The 20,546-nt window shown below is 35.3% G+C and overlaps 1 protein-coding gene across 1 annotated transcript in view; it reads left to right on the top strand.

The window, feature by feature from the left end:
* LOC311070222 (adhesion G protein-coupled receptor A3-like) overlaps positions 1 to 20,546 on the top strand; it is a 117,769-nt gene that overhangs the window by 90,227 nt on the left and 6,996 nt on the right. Inside the window, exons 11-13 of the mRNA XM_084093969.1 lie at positions 9,863 to 9,990; positions 14,441 to 14,564; positions 18,005 to 18,153. Of these exons, the coding sequence (XP_083950095.1) occupies positions 9,863 to 9,990; positions 14,441 to 14,564; positions 18,005 to 18,153 (401 nt within the window). The remainder of the gene's footprint in view (positions 1 to 9,862; positions 9,991 to 14,440; positions 14,565 to 18,004; positions 18,154 to 20,546) is intronic.

Raw genomic sequence — 20,546 nt, forward strand, 5'->3', positions numbered from 1 at the left:
TCTGGCAAACGGAGTGTGTGTGTGTGTTGAAGAGACGAGGAAACACTCATCAGCCGTGTGTGATTTACTCTCGCTGTGTCTGCTGTTACACCTCTCACTGGGGTTTCACAAAAGATGGACAGAATTATCTCATGAAAATGTGTCCAGGTCATATTTCAGCCCAAAATTAAGATATTTTGTTTTGAAAATGAAGTCTATTTTTAGGGGTTAGATTGATTCATTGATTCATTCATTGATTCGTTCATTGATTCGTTCGTTCGAGGGGAAATTATTTGAATTGTCAATAAATAATAAATAACCTTAATCTTATTCCAAAATGTTCTTGTTGTTTTTTCTTTGTTTAATAATATTTTGCTTTTAAGATAATGCCTGTTTTAAGGCTAAGTTTTTATTTGTGAATTTATTTTCATGGCAATTAAACACATTTTCCACCCTGTAGACTTGGAATTAAGCCTTTTCCCCGTTATCATTTAATTCACAGGACCGGACACCAGTTATCTTGCCAAGAAAAATCTTTATTCTTATATGTCAGGAGAGAAACTCTGAGAATATTCATGCCAGGTCTCTGCTGTAGTACAGTAAGATTGAGCTTAAATACACAACTGAGCGACTTTCGTCTTCCTTTTAAGGTATCAATAACCCTAATGCTTATGTTTAAAAATGGAATTTACCCAATGCTTTCACATGGTACAATCCACTATCCTCATTAAGAAACTTTCTCAGTGTATACATCCTAATTCTCATAACTGTATTGTGTCTGTGTAGTTCAATTGTTTGGTTTTATCAATACAGTTCATCATATAATGACTGTAATACAATGCATGTTTAAAAATAAATAAATAATCAAATCTCATCACTATAATGATTGTATTGCCTTTAAATCAGCTTAAAGACAATAAAACAGTATTTATAAATAATTAATTTTATTTATTCAGTATATAAAATTAAATATTGAATTAATCAGTATACAAATGCATTTATTTAAAAAGTATATAAATGCATTGTATACTGATTAAATCAGCATAAATGCTTTACAGCAAATACTGCCATGAATTATGAATAATTTGCTATTTATGTACATACAGTATGTATTTTTTACTTTTTACATTCATTTATTTGTTTAGCATTATGATAATGAGATAAGTAAGTGTGCTTAACAGTCATGAAAATAATGTCACAGTACAAAATCTAATCTCCCATTTCTATGTTTTAATCATGATGTGGAGCGTGTTCTTGATGTGTCTCGACAGTAGTTATGGTGGTTATGGTGTTTATGGCTGATAATGCCTCATAACTGAATTGCTGAAATATCATCTTCTGCACAGCTGATGTTGATTCTTATTGGCTGACAGATGCTCAGGTGACTGATCCTGACTACACCTGTGCACGCAGATGCCGGAGGATATGTGTGTGTGTGTGTGTTCGTGAAAACACAACTACAGTAGGAGGCCAATCACTGAATCATAGACTCACAGTAGAAGATCACGGAGACTTGAAGATGCTGGACTGACACACAGAACACCCTAAAACCATCTGACGTCCTTTAATCTGTCCTCAACAGCATCACACAGTGTCTTGATGATGTCAGTGTCTCTCGCTCTCTTTATGGGGATGATTCAGTGTAAATGCACATGAAAGTGAGCAGGTGATCATCAAGGTCTCGTGTGGCTCAGATCTGTCTAATGCTTGTGGAAATGATTAAAGTTAATCAGCGCTCGGCCTGGAGATGTTTCTATCAGAGACGCGCTTTCATTCTGTGCAAACAAACAGAGCAGCGTTACTGTGTGTTCAGCTGGTGTATTTCACACACATCGTTCTGTCGTGATCAGCCCTCGAGTGAATCAGATGTAGAGAATCATGAAGAAAAATATATGCCTATTTTTAAGACAATTATCATCATGATTTGCGATGTGACATTCATTTCTTATCCAAATAAAGCAGATTTTCCCCTAAATTTTCTTGAAAATAATTTAGATATTATACTTATGCATTATTAATATTATTATTGGCGAGTCTCATTAAATTCTCATTAGTCTAATAGTTTCTGTACGGTTTATTATACTTATATTCTTTTATATATATATATATATATATGTGTGTGTGTGTGTGTGTGTGTATATATGTGTGTGTGTGTGTGTATATGTCAAATGTCAAATCGATGTGTATATATACACATAAACACACATATTAAATAAACTCTTTTGTTAGATGCAATTAATCGCAATTAATCTCGATTAAACGATTGAGAGCACTAATATATATATGTGTTTGTGTATACTATATATATATATGTGTGTGTATAAATGTCTATATATATGTGTATATATACATGTATGTATGTGTTTGTGTGTGTATGTATATATATATATACATATATATATATATATATATATATATATATATATATATGTATATGTGTGTGTGTGTGTGTGTGTATGTATATATATATATATGTATGTATGTGTGTGTGTATGTATATATATATATATTTATTTATTTCATGAAAATTTCAAAAACGTAATTAAAAATTATAATAATCCTAATTATTAATTTGTTTACTTAAATGGTTATTATTAAATTGTTTGCTCAAATTTGTTTGTTAAATTTGTTAAATTGTTTGATCGACTGAAATATGAACTCAACCTAAAACAGGAAGTGATGTCACAGGATGCGCCCCGAAAAGCCCGAATGCTGAAGCGCACCTGTTTCTCCTCGTTCGCTACCGGCGTCAGAGCCGCGTCTCCTCAGATCTGTGTTTACAGCTGAGGAAAACAGATGTGAATATGCTAATAGTGTGAAACGCTCTTAAAAATATGCTTTATTTCTTTTATGGAAATTGCTTTCTTTATTGTTCTGAGGTTTTGTGAGATTGGCTTTTTCAGCGTGTTCTGCAGACGTCATGAGTCTGAGATATTAAAGACTTTCTCACCCTGTCCTGTTAAACACGACACCATTATCTTCATCGCTCCTGAAGGACACACACGCGTGTAGTGAAGCTCATGTGAAGGACAGGGACGTGATAATGTGTTCAGTCCTTCCTCTCATTTGTTGCGTAACCTCGCTAGTGATTTGTTCTAGTGTGAATCGGTCGAGTGTTGAAATCGTGCTGTTATGCAACGGCTCCGCTGTTAAACGTCTTTTGTGTTATTTGAGGTCAATTCTATTCACATTTACTTCTATAGCGCTTTTCACAACACACATCGTCTCAAAGCAGCTTTACAGAAAGATCATGAGTTCACATTACAGTTTACAGTGATCTGATATCAGAGGAGACTGTCTAAGTTATGTATTTCAGGACAAATCACAGTTAGCTAAAAATGTATTAATTTAAACAATGTAATAATTTAATGCAGAAACATTGAGCTCATTGAAGTAATGAATACTTGTTTGTTAACAAATGATTATGACATTAATCAATGCTTGATCGTATCACCATTTCTCGCTGTTGTTGTGCTGGGAATAAACTGATGAAATACAGTCTGATCTGTATAATGTGTACAGTAGAGATTTGTAATATGTGACCCTGGATCACGTCACCAGTCTCGAGTCGCACGGGTATATCTGAGGCAATAGCCAACTATACATTGTATGGGTCAAAATTATCAATTTTTCTTTTATGCCAAAAATCATTAGGATATTAAAGGTGCCTTGTGTCAAAAAAAATAATAATTCATACTCCATATTCCATACCAGATGGGGGCAGTATACTCCAGAAAGTGAGTTGGTCTAGTCTAGAGTATGAATATGACATCTTCAAGCTACTCCCCTTCACCTTTACCAGTGAATATGTTCATATTCGTTTTGTTCATATTACATTTTTATTGTTAGTTTGAATTACATTAATTTGACTGACAGCATTCGCTGATGTTGACCAAGCTAGCGCCAACGTAACCAGAGCTTCCAACTCTCACGCATTAACCGTGAGACACACGCAATCGACACTTTCCACACGCTCTCGCGCCACACATCAATTTTCTCACGCACAGAAAAATCGCGAAGCAAAGAGGACACGGAGACTGACAGACTAGACAGAGCAGGTTAGTTATGATATAAAAAAATCTCAGCTCTCAGATTCTGTCAATTAAATACCGTTTTGGCGCTTGTAAATGTTACACGACAGATCCCTAGCGCACGTGAACCGATCATCTCTACTAGCTAATAGTAAAAAAACACGAACACTGTTGAAAGATACAGTAGGCTACAACTTACCAAAATGTATTCCTCATACATAATATCGACCAATCAGTGTTTTTTATCAGCGTGAAGAGGTCAATAACACAGTTGGAGAACAATTATGTCAGATTTACCTCAGGAAAGCCATTTAATAAACATAATATAGGTCACGTAGTTGGCAAGAAAAAAAGAGCTATAGAGATTGTGCTATATATGTGTACTATATTACAATACTGTATTTATGTACGTTATATATATGTTTATCGAACAGCCTTCGATACATTTCTATGTTATAACTTCCCGAAAAAACTACACAAACATATAAAACAAACTTCTAACGAAATACTAACAGCATCTTACTTACCAATCCAAAAGAAATGTTGCAAGTTCGGAGTCGAACCTCATTTTTTTCATGTCCATTAGTTGTCTCCAGCGATGGAAAGCAGTGCCAATGTTTACTCTGGTTCTGTTCCTTTTTTTATCAGATTTTATTTGAATGTAGTAGTGGGCAGTAGGCTACTTTCCACACGATTGACATCAGGTTCAAGTACGCCCACAAGCCGTGCGAGTTATTCGTGTATTGCATGTTTGACTGGTGGTTATGTTGCCCGCATACCGCCTCCCATGGCCGAAACTGGTATCACGACACCTGTCGGGCCGTGGCTAGTAATGCTAATGCTAATTCAGGGTGATATCTCTGCAGCACTATAACTTGTCATTTTTTTAATGACATCATCGCCCTTATTTCTTCTCATTCTTTTGATGCGTGTAACTCATTTTTTGGATATTTTTACCTCAATTCTGACACATGGCACCTTTAAGTAAAGATCATGTTCCATGAAGATATTTTGTAAATTTCATACCGTAAATATATAAAACATTTATTTCTGTGAGTGAATGCAGCACAATCGTGAACATAAATGGACAACTTTAAAGGAGATTTTCTCAATGTTTTGATTTTTTTCTAGCCTCAGATTCCAGATTTCGGCCAAATATTGTCCTATCCTAACAAACATACATCAATGAAAAGCTTATTTATTCAGCTTTCAGATGATGTACAGTATAGGTCAAAAGTTTGGAAACATTACGATTTTTTTATATTTTTGAAAGAAGTCTCTAATGCTTATCAAGGCTGTGTTTATTTGATCAAAAATACAGAAAAGAAACAGTAATATTGTGAAATATTATTACAACTTAAAATAATAGGTTTCTATTTGAATATACTTAAAAAAATAATTTATTCCTGTGATCAAAGCTGAATTTTCAGGATCATTACTCCAGTCTTCAGTGTCACATGATCCTTTAGAAATCATTCTAATATTCTGATTTATTATGAGTGTTGGAAATAGTTCTGCTGCCTAATATATTTGGTGAATAAAAGGTTAAAAAGAACTGCATTTATTCAAAATAAAAAAATATTTTCTAATAATATAAATCTTCTTTACTATCACTTTTTATCAATTTAACACATCCTTGCTGAATAAAAGTATTGATTTATTTCAAAAAAAAGAAAGAAAAAAAATGACTGACCAGTAGTGTATATTGTTGTTACAAAAGATTTCTATTTTTAAAAAATTTGCTTCTTTTTATTTTTATTTTTATTTTTTTACTTTTTATTCATCAAAGTATCCTAAAAAAGTATCACAGGTTATGAAAAAAATATTAGGCAGCAGAACTGTTTCCAACTTTGATAATGAATCATCATATTAGAGTGATTTCTGAAGGATCATGTGATAGACTGGAGTAATGATGCTGAAAATTCAGCTTTGATCACAGGAATAAATGAATAAGTATAATAAATTGAAAACCAATTATTTAAATTGTGATAATATATCACAATATTACTTTTTTTTTTTCTGTATTTTTGATCAAATAAATGCAGGCTTGATGAGCAGAAGAAACTTCTTTCAAAAACATTAAAAATAGTAATGTTTCCAAACTTTTGACCTGTACTGTATAAATCTCAATTTCAAAAAATGGACCCATGTGACTGTTTTGTGGTCCAGGGTCACATATAGTGTTGATATGCATTAGTATAGACGATTTCTCACGCATCTCTTATCTCTTATCTTCCTCAACATGCTTCATGTACGCTTTATATATACAGTATACGTTTGTGTTGGTGAACATGCAGGTTATTCCAGGTCAGATGCGCTGTGCAGTTCTCGGGTTGTTTTACAGTCGAATCCTCCTACATAGTTCATTCTTCTGTTAACTGTTGTTCATTATTAATTCAATGAACTGTAGCTCTTGCGATGTTGTGAGATCATTCGTGTCATTTACATATTCTGCTATATGCTGATAAACCTGTCGCACTCAATCTCCTCCAGTCCGTCTGTCTCTGACTGATAGTTTAGTCTGTTTTATCCAGTAAAAGTCTTTTAGTGTAACTGTACAAACGTCCTCCTTCAGCTCGAGCTTCTTGTGTCTTTCTGTGTCAAATTTGATTTTATCAAGGAAACGCAAGAATAACTTTGATATTGTTAGTAATATTTCAGTTGGACTGAAGCAGCTTTACTTCATTATCCATTTTTTAGAAAAATCATAAGTATCAAATATGATCATCAGGCTTTTGAGGAAGGTTTATTAGTTCATCTCTCAGTCATCATTGCATTGCATTATATCCTTTAAAAATAGAGCTTTGATCATAAACTAAGCATTTAAATATCATCTTACTACGACATATTATTGACACATATTGATATTTATAAGCATTTTTGTCCTGTGAATATCAGTATCTGCAGCATATTTTTGCTCAGTTTGAGTCTTTGAATAAAACTGAGCTGTTTTTCCTCCATATTCTCACTATATCATATTATATGAGCCATAAAATCACAATGTATCAAATATGATACTATAAACTATTTTTTACTATTAATGTAATCCTTTCAGTTTTGAATGAGTACAAATGCCGGATATTTTGAATGTTTTTATCCACAGATGATGTGTTTGAGGCTGTGCCAGACTGTAGTGTGTAATTATTCCATCATTTGTCCTGTTTTAGCAGCAGAACATCATGTTTTCCGGGTCTGTCCTGATGGAAACACTGAATGCTGACTGGAAACGTTTGATTTATCAGTTATCTTTATTAAACCACACATGCGTTTTCATTTCAGATCATCCAGAGATTTTACTCATTATATTACAGTTGATTTCTTTAGGAATGTATTAGCCTTCATAAACAACAACAGTTACATAATTAATTTGGGATGACAATAATTACAAAATCAAAATGACTTGTAATGAAGGTCTGTTGCCTTTGATACGTTCTGTTCCTAGAAATACAGCTTGTCCTGCTTTGTTTTATGAGGTTATTAATCTGCGTATTGATGTGTCGATATCTTGTGCTCGTCTGATCTCAGGTTTAGTTTAGATGCTTTTTCTAAGTTTTCATAACAGCCCGTTTCATAAGAGGATCAAGCCTGCGAATGTTCAGGCCGCCAGCCAGAGGATTTGATTGTGTGTGTGTGTGTGTGTGTGTTTTATAAATCCCTCGCCTAGTTTATGGAGATGAATATTTACAAGTCTTAGTATTTCTCCCACTCGATCTCGATAAGCATTTCCAAACCTCGTCTCTTTCTCTCTTGAAAATAATGTTCATTTGTCATTGCTGGTTTTTTCCAGGTGCAGGTCAAAGGTAAGAAGATATTCAGGTCTCAGCCCAGACATCAATAGATGTCCTTTGATGAAATATTGGAATATGATTCACTTTAAAATAAGGGTTGAAACGTTACGTCCTTCTTTATTCTGAATATTGCTGGAAATAAACCCAAAAGATCCTCCTAGATGACGTGTGACGGGTTATGATGAAGCTGGTGTGAATATAATATTAAAGGGGTGGTTGATAATGATTTGACTTTTCTAACTTTAGTTAGTGTGTAATGTTGCTGTTTGATCATAAACAACATCTGCAAAGTTACAACACTCAAAGTTCAGAGCAAAGGGAGATATTTGCTTTTAAAGAAATCACTTTTTAAGGACTACAACAAACGGCTGGTAGAGACTACACCACACTCCTCCCGGGTTAGTGACATCACAAACCCTAGAATTTACATAAACCCCACCCCCTGAACACGATTTATAGATGATCAAGACAGGATATGCTAATCAGTGACTAGAAGATAACTACACATGAACACATAAATTCATCAACTAATCATTCAGAAATGTCCTGTTCTTCTACATGTTGTCTCTTCTTCTTGAGTCTCTCCATCTTTGTCTGACTCCGGTTTGAACATAAAAGGCTAAACGTTTTTGAAATTTTCAGTGCATGTCTGTGTGAGGTAAAAGAACACGAGCTGTTGAAGCTCCGCCCCCTTGTGCCGGGAGCAGCAGCTCATTTGCATTTAAAGCGACACACACAAAATGTTGCGTTTTTGCTCACCCTCAAAAAGTGACAATTTTAACATGATATATAACAATATCTGTGGGGTATTTTGATAAGAGACTTATTTTACATCTTGTGAAAAGGGCATTATACCACCGCTTTCAGTGAGTGTTTCAGTCTCGCGTGAGCAGCTCGGTTTAGTGTGGTTGTTGTCTAATGATGTTTGTGTGTGGCAGGAAAATATCTGTTTTTTCTTAATGATGTGAAAAGATTAATGATTGTCTTATTAAGATGTTTGTGAGAGGAAAAAGAGAATGTTAAAGCAATCAGACTGACAGGGTTTGGTTTGTTGTATTTCAGGTTGTTGTGCCGCTGTTGAGTGTGTGTCGCTGGACATTTTCATTTTAAAACAACCTGAATATTTTCTTGACTGGTTTCATGAGATTTATTCTGTTATGGAATATATTTTGGGGGTACAGATTTGTCCCTAAAGTAAAGTTTTGTAAACCAACACATGGTTTGAAAATATGATTTCATTATTTTCTATGTATTATGTGTTGTATAAGTGTAATGCATTACTTTCACTTAACTTTAAACTCCTAAAAACATTTAACCCTAAATAAATAAATATGTATATTTCAAAATATCCTCAATATCGCCACAAAACCAATTAATAACTCCAACCTACAGTACAAGGGATGTAGAATATGGTCATGCAGATTAATGTGTGTTTATAATCACTAATAAACAGCCAATATCTGTTAATAAGCAACTAGTTAATAGTGAGAATTGGACCCTAAACTAAAGTGTTTCCTTTTTATTTGTTTGTTTCATAGATGTTACAATTATATGGAATTTTCAGTTCTTTTAAGGATGTTACATTCGACCATGTTCTGTGATTGTAAATATAGGTGTAATTTGTGTTTTAACAACGTTTAGCTGACGAATATTGATCCGGGAAGTTTAAATCTGTGAATATTGCCAGCTTCACTGAACTGAGTTTAGCACGACCGCATTTCTTTATATTTGAGTCCAAGTTCAAACACTATGAAACGCTCCATTGTTAACGTACGAGCTCTGAAACACTGCCAGTGGCAGTGTGTGTGTGTCCGACCGGGACAACAGGGTTTGCGAGGGAACACAAAATATTAGAAAAATATTTTTTTCTCCCATCCCAATTTTTCCCTCCACAATGTCCCGTACTAAACAATGATTGTGTGGAAAGTGCTCATTTTTTCCGCTGTTCTCCTGCTGGTCATGAGTCTGTGTTGTCATGGTAACGCAGCATCTGTGTGTCTGATGCTCCTGCCGGAAACTGATGCTCTCTCTCTCTCTCTCTCTCTCTCTCTCTCTCTCTCTCAGGATCTGAAGAAGGTGCTGTCGTTCCCTCCGTATCCGGGAGAGTTCCTGCATCCGGTGGTTTACGCCTGTACGGCTGTCATGCTCCTCTGTCTGTTTGCCTCCATCATCACCTACATAGTGCACCACAGGTAGGGTATTAAAAAGCCCCTATTATGATATTTTAAAGGTTCCTAATGTTGTTTTGGCGTCTCCTACAACAGGTTCACATGCATCCAATGTCAAAAACACTTTAATGTCCTCATAATCTCCACTGCACATCAGCTCTTTCCTCTCAGAGTCTGAAACGGTTTGTTCAAAGATTCAGTCTCTCTAAGCTCCGCCTCTCTGAGAGCTGCTCTGCTCTGATTGGTCAGACAGCCTAGTCTGCTGTGATTGGTCAGAAACCAAACGCTCATTATCATATCTGAATTTCAGCTCTTCCTCAGCAATTGATACACAGTGATACGAACATTAAAGATTTTGCAATAATTATCTGCTTTAAAGAGCACACACAGTGTCCGTGACATCACCCGTAGTGTTTCTGAAGAGCATTTTTGAAGCCCAAAGTGGGCGGAGCCGGCCGTCGCCATCTTGGCAGCGTCACTCCCGGATAAACAAAAATGTGCAGCGAGGCGGATTAGCTGAGGTGACGTGACGCTAACAGACAGCAGACAAACGGCTAGTTGTGACATCAGCGGAAATCCACCTGTCACTCAAGTGGCCACGCCCTTAATTATGCAGAACTTTAAGGCTTAATATAATTTAAACGGATGAGTTTAAAAAAAAATCACCCCCCTCACAGTCGTCATGAAGAGCAAGATTAGCTATATAGACCAAACCACTTTTTGCACCAGGCTGTACACATATTTTTTTCTGCTGTAAAGTTGGGCATTTTAACATGGGGGTATATGGGATTGACTCTCTTTTGCAGCCGGTCTCTAGTGGCCAGTCGATGAACTGCAGTTTAAGTCACTTCTGTGTTGGATTCAAGAGCGAGGCCGCTTGGTTTAAACTGGCGGTTATGGTAAGAGGCGGGACATTTCCCAAACACACTCGAAGCGCTCGACCAATCACAACACACTGCTCCAGTCGACCAATCAGAGCACAGTGTGCTTTTCAGAAGGAGGGGCTTCATAGAGACAGGAAGTAAACAGAGCGTTACTGACAGACTGGGAAGAGAGGAGCCGCAACAATGGAGAATATGAGGAAAATAATCAACATTCAAGCAGGAAAACCTGTTCTAGTAGAATCGAGACTTTGTAAAAGGGCATAATAGATCGTCTTTCAGTTTGTTGTGAATGTGCTGGTGAATAAGGCTGTGACTCACACACACACACACACACTCATGAATAGTTCAGCTTTATTGATCTTCCATCATGAAGACACTCATGAGTCAGAAGTGGACGTCTGTCAGATTTCACAAACTGTCACGACTCCCACTTCTGATCCACAGCTTTCGTCTCAGTTAGACGTTTGTTTTCCTCAGACTGTGAGTCAGGCTATCTCGTGTGTGTGTGTGTGTGTGTGTGAGCTGTAGATGTAGATTCCTTCATTTACAAGCCAGACTCTTGAGATGAAATCAGTCCATCATCAGGGCTTCGGGGAAATCACACTCCAGCCACAGAATCGTGTCATCTTTTCTCCGGCTATCCGCAAATGAATCTTTATTGAGTTCTCTAGGAAACCTCTGGGGCTAATGTGTCTCTTTAAGAGATTTAATCATCATGTTGTAGGATGAAGTTCAGCACACACACTTATAACGTCTTCTTGACTGTGTTAAACTACGCTGCATGTGAATAAGATGCTGGTGTTTGAGCTGAAATGAAGAAATGGTGCTTTGGTTGTGTGAATTCAGCCCTCAGTTTCTGCATAAACTTGAATCAGTTTGCCTGATTTCATGATCTTTTTTGTCTTTGAAGTATGAAATTATGAAACATTTACACTAGCGTTTAAAAGTTTGGGGTGAGTACGATTTTAATACTTTCATTCCGCAGGGAAACATTAAATTGATATAAATGGACAGTGAATACATTTATAATGTTACAAAACATTCTGTTTCAAATAAATGCTGTTTTTTTTAAACTTCCTATTCATCAAAGAATCCTGAAAAATAAAATGTATTACGATTTCCACAAAAACATGACCTGCGTTCAACACTGATAATAATCATAAATGTTTCTTCAGCATCAAATCATCATATTAGAGTGATTTCTGAAGATTCATCATATCAGTTACAGGCAAACACACTTTAGACTTGCTTCTAACTCAAATGGAGTGGAAAACACAATAAATAGCTGTCAATCACACATAAAACACACATTCCCCATGAATGCATTTCGGAGACTCTAGTGACATCATAGCGGAACTGGTTACAATCTGTCTTTTGTAATCTGTGGAATATTCCATTGGAATGAATGGGTCACTATGGAGATTTCGGAGTTTTGTACTCTGTGTGTGTATTTACACTACCGGTCAAAAATTTTGGAATAATAATAAAAAAATAAAAAAAATCTTAATTTTTTTTATTGTAAAGAAGTCTCTTCCGTCACCAAGGATGCATTTATTTGATAAAAAAATACAGTAAAACAGTGAAATATTATTAGAATTTAAAATAACTGTTATCTATATCAATATATTTTAATATGTAATTAATTCCTGTGAATTTATTCCACAAAAAATATGAATGTCTTCAACATTGATAATAATCATAAATGTTTCTTGATCATCAAATCATCATATTAGAGTGATTTCTGAAGGATCATGTGACACTGAAGACTGGAGTAATGATGCTGAAAATTCAGCTTTGATCACAGGAATAAATTACACTTTACTATATATTCACATAGAAATAAGATATTTTACATTGTAATAATATTTCATAATATTTCTCAAATAAATGCAGCCTTGATGAGCAGAAGAGACTTCTTTCAAAAACATTAAAAAATTTGCCCGACCCCAAACTTTTTAAACCATAATGCATATTAAATATATGTTAAGGCCAGTGAAATAAGTCCGCCTGCGAGTCTATAAAAGGAAAAGCCACAGTTGATGTCACAGTTGTGCGTCTGACAGGCGTATCCATCACAGCATGATTGTGTTTGGCTGCGGATCCTGCCAACTTTATCAAGAGTGTAAGTGGAAATGCTGTGAGACCTATTTAAAGTCCATCACATCGTTTCTTCCTGCAGGCTGAGAGACGCGCTTGAGTCTCACACACACACACACACACACACACATACACACACACTGGAGTGATGCCAGGTTGGAGCTCGTGACCCGGAGAGACTCTCTGCTCTTTCAGTCGAGCTGAGCTCATGATTTATGGCTCTGAGAGAAGAAATCTGTTCCTGAACTTACAGAGACAGCGTTTTAATGCATCGTGGGCTGCGGGTTCATGGGGGTTTATAATGACTTTTAATTTAAGCTAAGCTGTGAGAAACTGGCCGTCTGGATCCACTCGCTCTGAGAGGAAACAAAAAGGAGAGCAAGTGATTTCAGGTTGTAAAATTTGTAGAAAAGATGTTGTGCTCATGGGGACCCAGGTTTGAGTGTGTGTGTGTGTGTGTAGATATATATATATTTAAAAAAACAAAAACATACTAAAACATTAAATTCATTGCATTTTATGATACATTTTAATATATGTATATATATATATATATATATTTATGTATATATGTGTGTGTGTGTGTGTATATATATATATGTGTGTGTGTGTATATGTCAAATATGTCAAATCGATGTGTATATATACACATATGCACACATATATTAAATAAACTCTTTTGTTAGATGCAATTAATCGCAATTAATCTCGATTAAATGATTTGAGAGCACTAATATATATATATGTGTGTTTGTGTATACTATATATACTGTGTGTGTGTGTGTATATATATATATATATATATATATATGTGTGTGTATATATATATATATATATGTGTGTGTATGTATATGTGTGTATATATATGATATGTGTATATATATGTGTGTGTATAAATGTGTATATGTATATATGTGTATATATATGTATATGTGTATATGTGTGTGTATATATATGTATGTGTTGTGCGTGAACGCGTTGAACGATAGTTATATAAAATAAAATATTTATATATACTAAATAATATTTTATTTGTTTATTGGTTCTATTATGTATGTTTTGTTTTATATTTTATTATATATTTTATTTCAAAAATAAAATAAACATACTCAAATATATCATAAAATATAGTAAAAAAATATATATATATATTAATATTGTTTTTATTTAATATATTTTTCTACAAATAATTATTTAATATAAAAAAGATTTATATAAAAGATATATATATTTAATTTATATTTATTTTATATAAAAAAAAGCATATGCACTAAAATATAAAAGACAAATAATTACAAAAATGTGTTCTCTTCAATAATATTTCTATAGCCCTCTCTTATGATGTGAAATGATGTATTTGCTGCAGTTCTCGTGTGGTTATGTCCTGATGACCTGTACGTCTCTTATGCACTCAGAGGCACATTTAGGGATTTAATCCGGTTTCCACATGTTGACCATATGTTGTGTGTGTGTGTTTTATCCTGCTCTCCCAGTACAATCCGGATCAGTCGTAAGGGATGGCACATGCTTCTGAACTTCTGCTTCCACTCGGCGCTGACGTTCGCTGTGTTCGCTGGAGGCATCAACCGAATCAAACACCCCATCATCTGCCAGGCCGTGAGTCTCGTGCCTTCTCCCTCTCAGATCGGCTCCTTCAATGCCTTTCCGGCCATAGAAATCGATTATTCATGTGTAGCGGTGTGTACAGAGCTCGCTGCTTTATAACTCGCTGTGTGTGTGTGTGTGTGTGTGTTCATGTTTTTCATGCACTCGGCCTCTGACCTTAATGAAACACGTTACACACTTGAAGTCATCTATACAGAGCTTCACGTATGTGCACTTTAGATGCTTCAGGTGCTCTCAGCGGCTCTTTCAGACTCTCCTCGTGTGCAGCGCCGACGGGCTTCAGTCATTGTGTAGAAGACTGCATTTCATCCCACATTATGGACTAAAGATAAAGATGAAATTAAAGTTTGGGTCAGTGGGGCGCTGTAGGTTTCTATAAGTGCGGCGTCTTCATTCGGTCCTGAACGCTGCAGGCTTCACATCAATCTCGTATTCAGAAGACACAATATTAAAAACTACACTTGTATGAATTTCATTGCTTTTTAATTCTACTATTATTGAATGCGAATTTGCATCCTGTTACTCATAATCAAATCAAATCCAGTAATTTACTAACATTATATAACGTTTGCATGCTTTTGAGAGTGCTAAACTCACTAAAGATGCACTGATATTACAATTCTGACTGATATAATAAGCTGATTATGATTTTTATGTTATGGCCAATAACCTATTGTAAATTTGCGTCCTGTTTGCTGATCATATTCAAATCAAATTCAGAAATTTTAGTTTAGACATTTACAGTTAAATTTTGAATGGTGCACGATCCTGAATTAAACACATGCATGTGACCCACTAACAATTTTTATCATTTTATAACATTTGCATGATTTTTTGCGAGTGATAAATTCTCTAGAGATGCACTGATATTACAATTCTGACGGGTCTAATAAGCCAATATAATTTTTATGTTAAGGCTAATAACTGATAAATGTCCATAGTAAAAATCTATGCTTTTTTTCTATGAGAAAATGTCTTTATTGCATTAGATGAGTCAAAAATCTCAAAAATTAAGTTACAGGTTAATCATTGGATTCTGATGATTAAAAGAGGTTTTATTGAAGAGGATTTGTGTGTGATTAAATAAGCAGTATTGCTGATAGCTGATACACTGATAACGCAGCGCCAATATTATAAATATATTCCCCTCTGGTGCCATTCTGATTGTTTAGATGATTTAGTCTGTGAATATGATGTTTGATTGGTTAGTTGAGAGGTTTGATGTATTTAAGAGCTGGTCTTTCATTTTTCACTTTGAATGTGCTGTCTGTCTTTAAAAGAAGTCTTTTCTGCTCACCAACGCTGCATTTACTTCGTCAAAAATATTTACAGTAAAAATACAATAGAAATTGTGAAATATTATTGCAGTTTAAAATAGCTGTTTTCTATCTGAATATATTGTAAACTATAGTTTATTCCTTGAAATAAGTATTTTCTGCTCACCAACGCTGCATTTATTTGATCAATAAAAATTACAGTAAAAAAATACAGTAAAATTGTAAAATAATAATGCAATTTAAAATAGCTGTTTTCTATCTGAATATATTGTAAACTATAATTTATTCCTTGAAAGGAGTCTTTTTTTGCTCACCAACGCTGCATTTATTTGATCAAAAAAAAAAAGTAAAGTTAAAAAATACAGTAAAAAATGTATATATTGTAAACTGTAATTTATTCCTGTGATCAAAACTGAATTTTTAGCATAATATATTCCTGTGACCAAAGATGATTTTTTTTTGTTTTTTGTTTTTTTTTGTTAGCATAATTACTCTAGTCTTCAGTGTCACATGATCCTTCATGAATGTTTCTTGAGCATCAAATCATCATATTAGAGTGATTTCTGAAGGATCATGTGACACTGAAGACTGGAGTAATGATGCTGAAAATTCAGCTTTGATCACAGGAATAAATTACACTTTACTGTATATTCACATAGAAAACCGCAATTTTAATTTCTAATAACATTTAAAAAAAATTACTGTATTTTCGATCAAATATATTCAGGCTTGGTTTCAATATCATTCAAAATCACAGAAACGCAGATTTGCATGCGATTGATCTCGTTGTTCTGGTGAGAAGCTCCGGTCGGATGGGTTTGTCGGGGGTTTTCTGTAAGGGTTCAAGGTCGTTCTCAGATTTATATTTATTCATCTTCATGTGTTTCATCTGAGAGGGATGTAGAGAAGCTGGATTTGATTGGCCGAGTGACGGATGACATGGGAAAGTGTAATCTGTGTAATGGGAATGCGTCGTCAGTCAGTGTCTCCTGATGATATGGATCTGGGTTTTATCCTAATGGGTAATTTCACACGAGTGTGTGTGAACATGTATGTTGTTTTCTCAGACCACACGGCTCCCCAGACGAGAAATATATGATTATTTTATTAAAGTGGATGAGAGAAATTATATTTAGGATAGTCAGGATTGACAGCGCAGAATTTCATTCAGAGACGGGAACTGTATATAGTTGTGTGTTCAGCTGAGCGAGCTTAACGTTGATCTGTGTGTGTTATTGTAGTGTCATTAGGATACAATTCCAGTTTTTATTTTAATAGGCCTGGCTGTTTAATTGGCCTTGAGATTATTAAGATCAGTCACCATTTCAGTTATTTTATGTGTCTCATTTTCCATTGGATACATCCGGTTCAATGGTCATGAGACACATTACGCAACATTAATGTCACTGTCATTCCAACCTGATGTGTTTCATGTGTTTGATTTGAGAGATAACAACCAAAGGCAAAATTATCACTAATCAAAGCTGTTAAAGAGGCAATTATGTCAGTCCCATTTGCTTTCATTAAGCTTTACTATCATAAATCTGTGATATACTGTACACACTACTACTGTTAAACGTTTGAGGTCAGTACAATTTTTTTAAGTTGTTGAAATAAGTCTCTTCTGCTCACCAAAGCTGCATTTATTTGATCAAAAATACAGTAAAATTGTGTAATATTATTGTAATGTAAATCATCAGTTTTCTATGTGAATATATAGTAAAGTGTAATTTATTCCTGTGATCAAAGCTGAATTTTCAGCATCATTACTCCAGTCTTCAGTGTCACATGATCCTTCAGAAATCACTCTAATATGATGATTTGATGCTCAAGATACAGTTATGATTATTATTCTGAATATGTTTGTGGAAACCGTGATATATTTTATTTCTCAGGATGAACAGAAAGTTCAAAAGAACAGCATTTATTTAAAATATATATTTTTAAATGTCTTTACTGTCACTTTTTAATGCATCAATTTAATTAAATTAAAAGTATTATTTATGAGCATATTCATGTACTATGGTATTTTACATGATACTTCAAATATGCTTCTGAAAATAGCATTCTTTAGTTTTATCTGGAGTTTTATCCGCCTCAAACACTGTTCTGTGTGTGTGTGTGTGTGTGTGTGTGTGTGTGTGTGTGTTTCAGGTCGGGATCGTGTTGCATTACTCGTCTCTGTCCACTATGCTCTGGTTGGGTGTAACGGCACGAAACATCTACAAACAAGTGACCAAAAAACCCCAGCAAGCTCAGGACGGAGATCACGCGCCGCCGCACCCCAAATCCCCCATGCTGAGGTACGAACCATCGGAAACACGCTCGACTCCAGATGTTCTCTGGTTATGACACTCTCAGAGTTGATTTGAACACATTAGCCGCTTGACATTATTCTGAAGAGAATGAGATGAAGCTCTTCCAGCATCAGGATGGTGATTGTGACCTTAACGTTAACCTTCTGTCAGTGTCAAGATGATAAACACAGGGTTTCACATGTGAATAAAGCAACCGGAGAGAGAATAAGAGTGAGATCACAGTAGCCGTGTTTCCATTACACTTCAAATTGCACAAATTGAAATTGAAAATTGAAAATACGCCCAATGGAAACACGGCAATTTCGCAAAAACTCCCAAGTTTTTCTGCTCGCATGAGGAGGTTTATCAGGCAAATCGAAAAAGAAATATTTCGCAAAACTGCAATGGAAACAGTTTTTGCGCGTTTACAGGTCACCTGACTTGGATGACGCGGTGTGTTTGGACAGAATACGAGACAGAGCTCTTTATTAAAGTCATAAAAGACGAAAGAATTACAGGAATACTGGATTCTAAACCTCAAAGAAATGCCACAATCAAGACCACGAAGCAGAAATGAGGGAGAAACACCCAGAAACTCCTCATATGAGCCGCTCACAATTATAATAAGGGTCGTTCCTCACCATTAATGAGTGGATAACACACACATACGTCTCCTTTGATTAATAATAATAATGTCTAGTGCGGTACGTGGCTGTGATATATATAAACCTACCAACGTCCATCGGCATGATTTTTGGAATGATTATCGCGAGAGGAAAAAATTACGTTTTAGTCGCATAACATCGGTTAATGGAAACGCCGTCATTTCGCAATAGTTTTTTATCAATATTTAGAAAAAATCGCAAAAGTTTTGCGCAAATCTGTAATGGAAACGCGCCTAGTGTCTCATAACTTCATCACACACTGATTTGTGTCTAAAGTAGTTATCTTCACCCTCGGGCCGGTCAGTGTACGGTAGTTACCGTTTATACCGCGGTAGATCTGTCGATGAGTAGGTGTGCTTGTTTTATAGTTTGATTGTTAATTGTTGAGTTTAGTTGTTTACGGTTGTTAAACACACAACTTTGTACGTTAATAACAATTTATTAGGGCTGTCAAGCGATTCAATCACAAATTAATTGCACATCAAACGTGGCTGAGAAATGACCCCCAAATGATCATTTTAAGTCATTATTGTGTTAAATGAGAAAATTTGTTCAAACGCCGATTTATTCAGGAATGAAGTCATTGGCTCTCTTTATGAATGGGTCGTTGAATCATTGGTTCACCCGATCGATTCGCTCAAAACGAAATATCAAGGCCGTAACCATGTCTTGAACATTTCTTTATTTATACCAGATTTACAAATGAGGACGTCCATAAAAGGAGGTTTTGGGAGATTTTTGTCAGCTTTTGGTCACGTCTGGGTACAAATATGTCACACACACACACACACACAGCTTCACTATAAAACAAATATATTTAACACAGCTTGTCTGCTCGTCGGCTGGTGCTTCACAGTTTTTTAATCTGGGATTTTTAGTACTTGTGGGTTTATTGTGTTGAAAGTAGGTCAGGTTGTGTTCTCTCAGCGGTGGTTCAGAGACGGTCGGGCTGGAAGACGCGAGTCAGATGCTGGAAACCTTTCAGCACGACGCTCGATTTACACTTCAATTCAGCCTTTCCTCCTATTCATTCAGTTCTTAATTAACAGAGAACATGAGGATGGATCCTCAATACTAGTGTACAGCCCAGTATATACTGAGAAATGAAGCCTGTTATTTCTTTAAGTGTATGTGAAACCGTAAATGCAAACGTTAGTGTGTGTGTGTGTGTTATGGCCAGAGAATACTGCAGATAATAGTATAGTATAAGCTGGATCAATAGCTCAGTAATGTTTCTTCTCATCTGTGATGTGCACTTCCATGAGTTTGATTGAAACTTGTTTCTTCTCCAGAGTGATTCTGCTGTGCGACCGCAAGCGACATGATTGTTTTTTCGTTTATCTGTCTCCAGAATTATTCTCTCACGCTTCAAATCTCCTGCGGTTCATTTTATTTCTTGATTGTTGTTTGGATCAGCACATCTATTTTACGCTCTCACATCTCAGTTTCTCTTTTAGTCCAGTTTAAGTTCATGTTGCAAGCTCATTTGAACATGGTTTCTCTGTTTAAAGGCTTATAGAACATCACTTTTACACACACACACACACACACACACACACACACACAGACACTTTTACACGAACATGCTATTAATTACATCCAAGTCACATCAGGTTTGATTTAAGGCAAGTAATCAGGGTTAAAAATTATCATTTCATTAATTACACTAAGAAATGCAAACCTTTTTTATATTTCAAGTTTCCTCAAATGTTACATTAAATTATGCAAATGATG

This window comes from Abramis brama, assembly GCF_963993115.1.
Source record: "Abramis brama genome assembly, chromosome: 19".
In the NCBI taxonomy this organism is placed as follows: Eukaryota; Metazoa; Chordata; class Actinopteri; order Cypriniformes; family Leuciscidae; genus Abramis; species Abramis brama.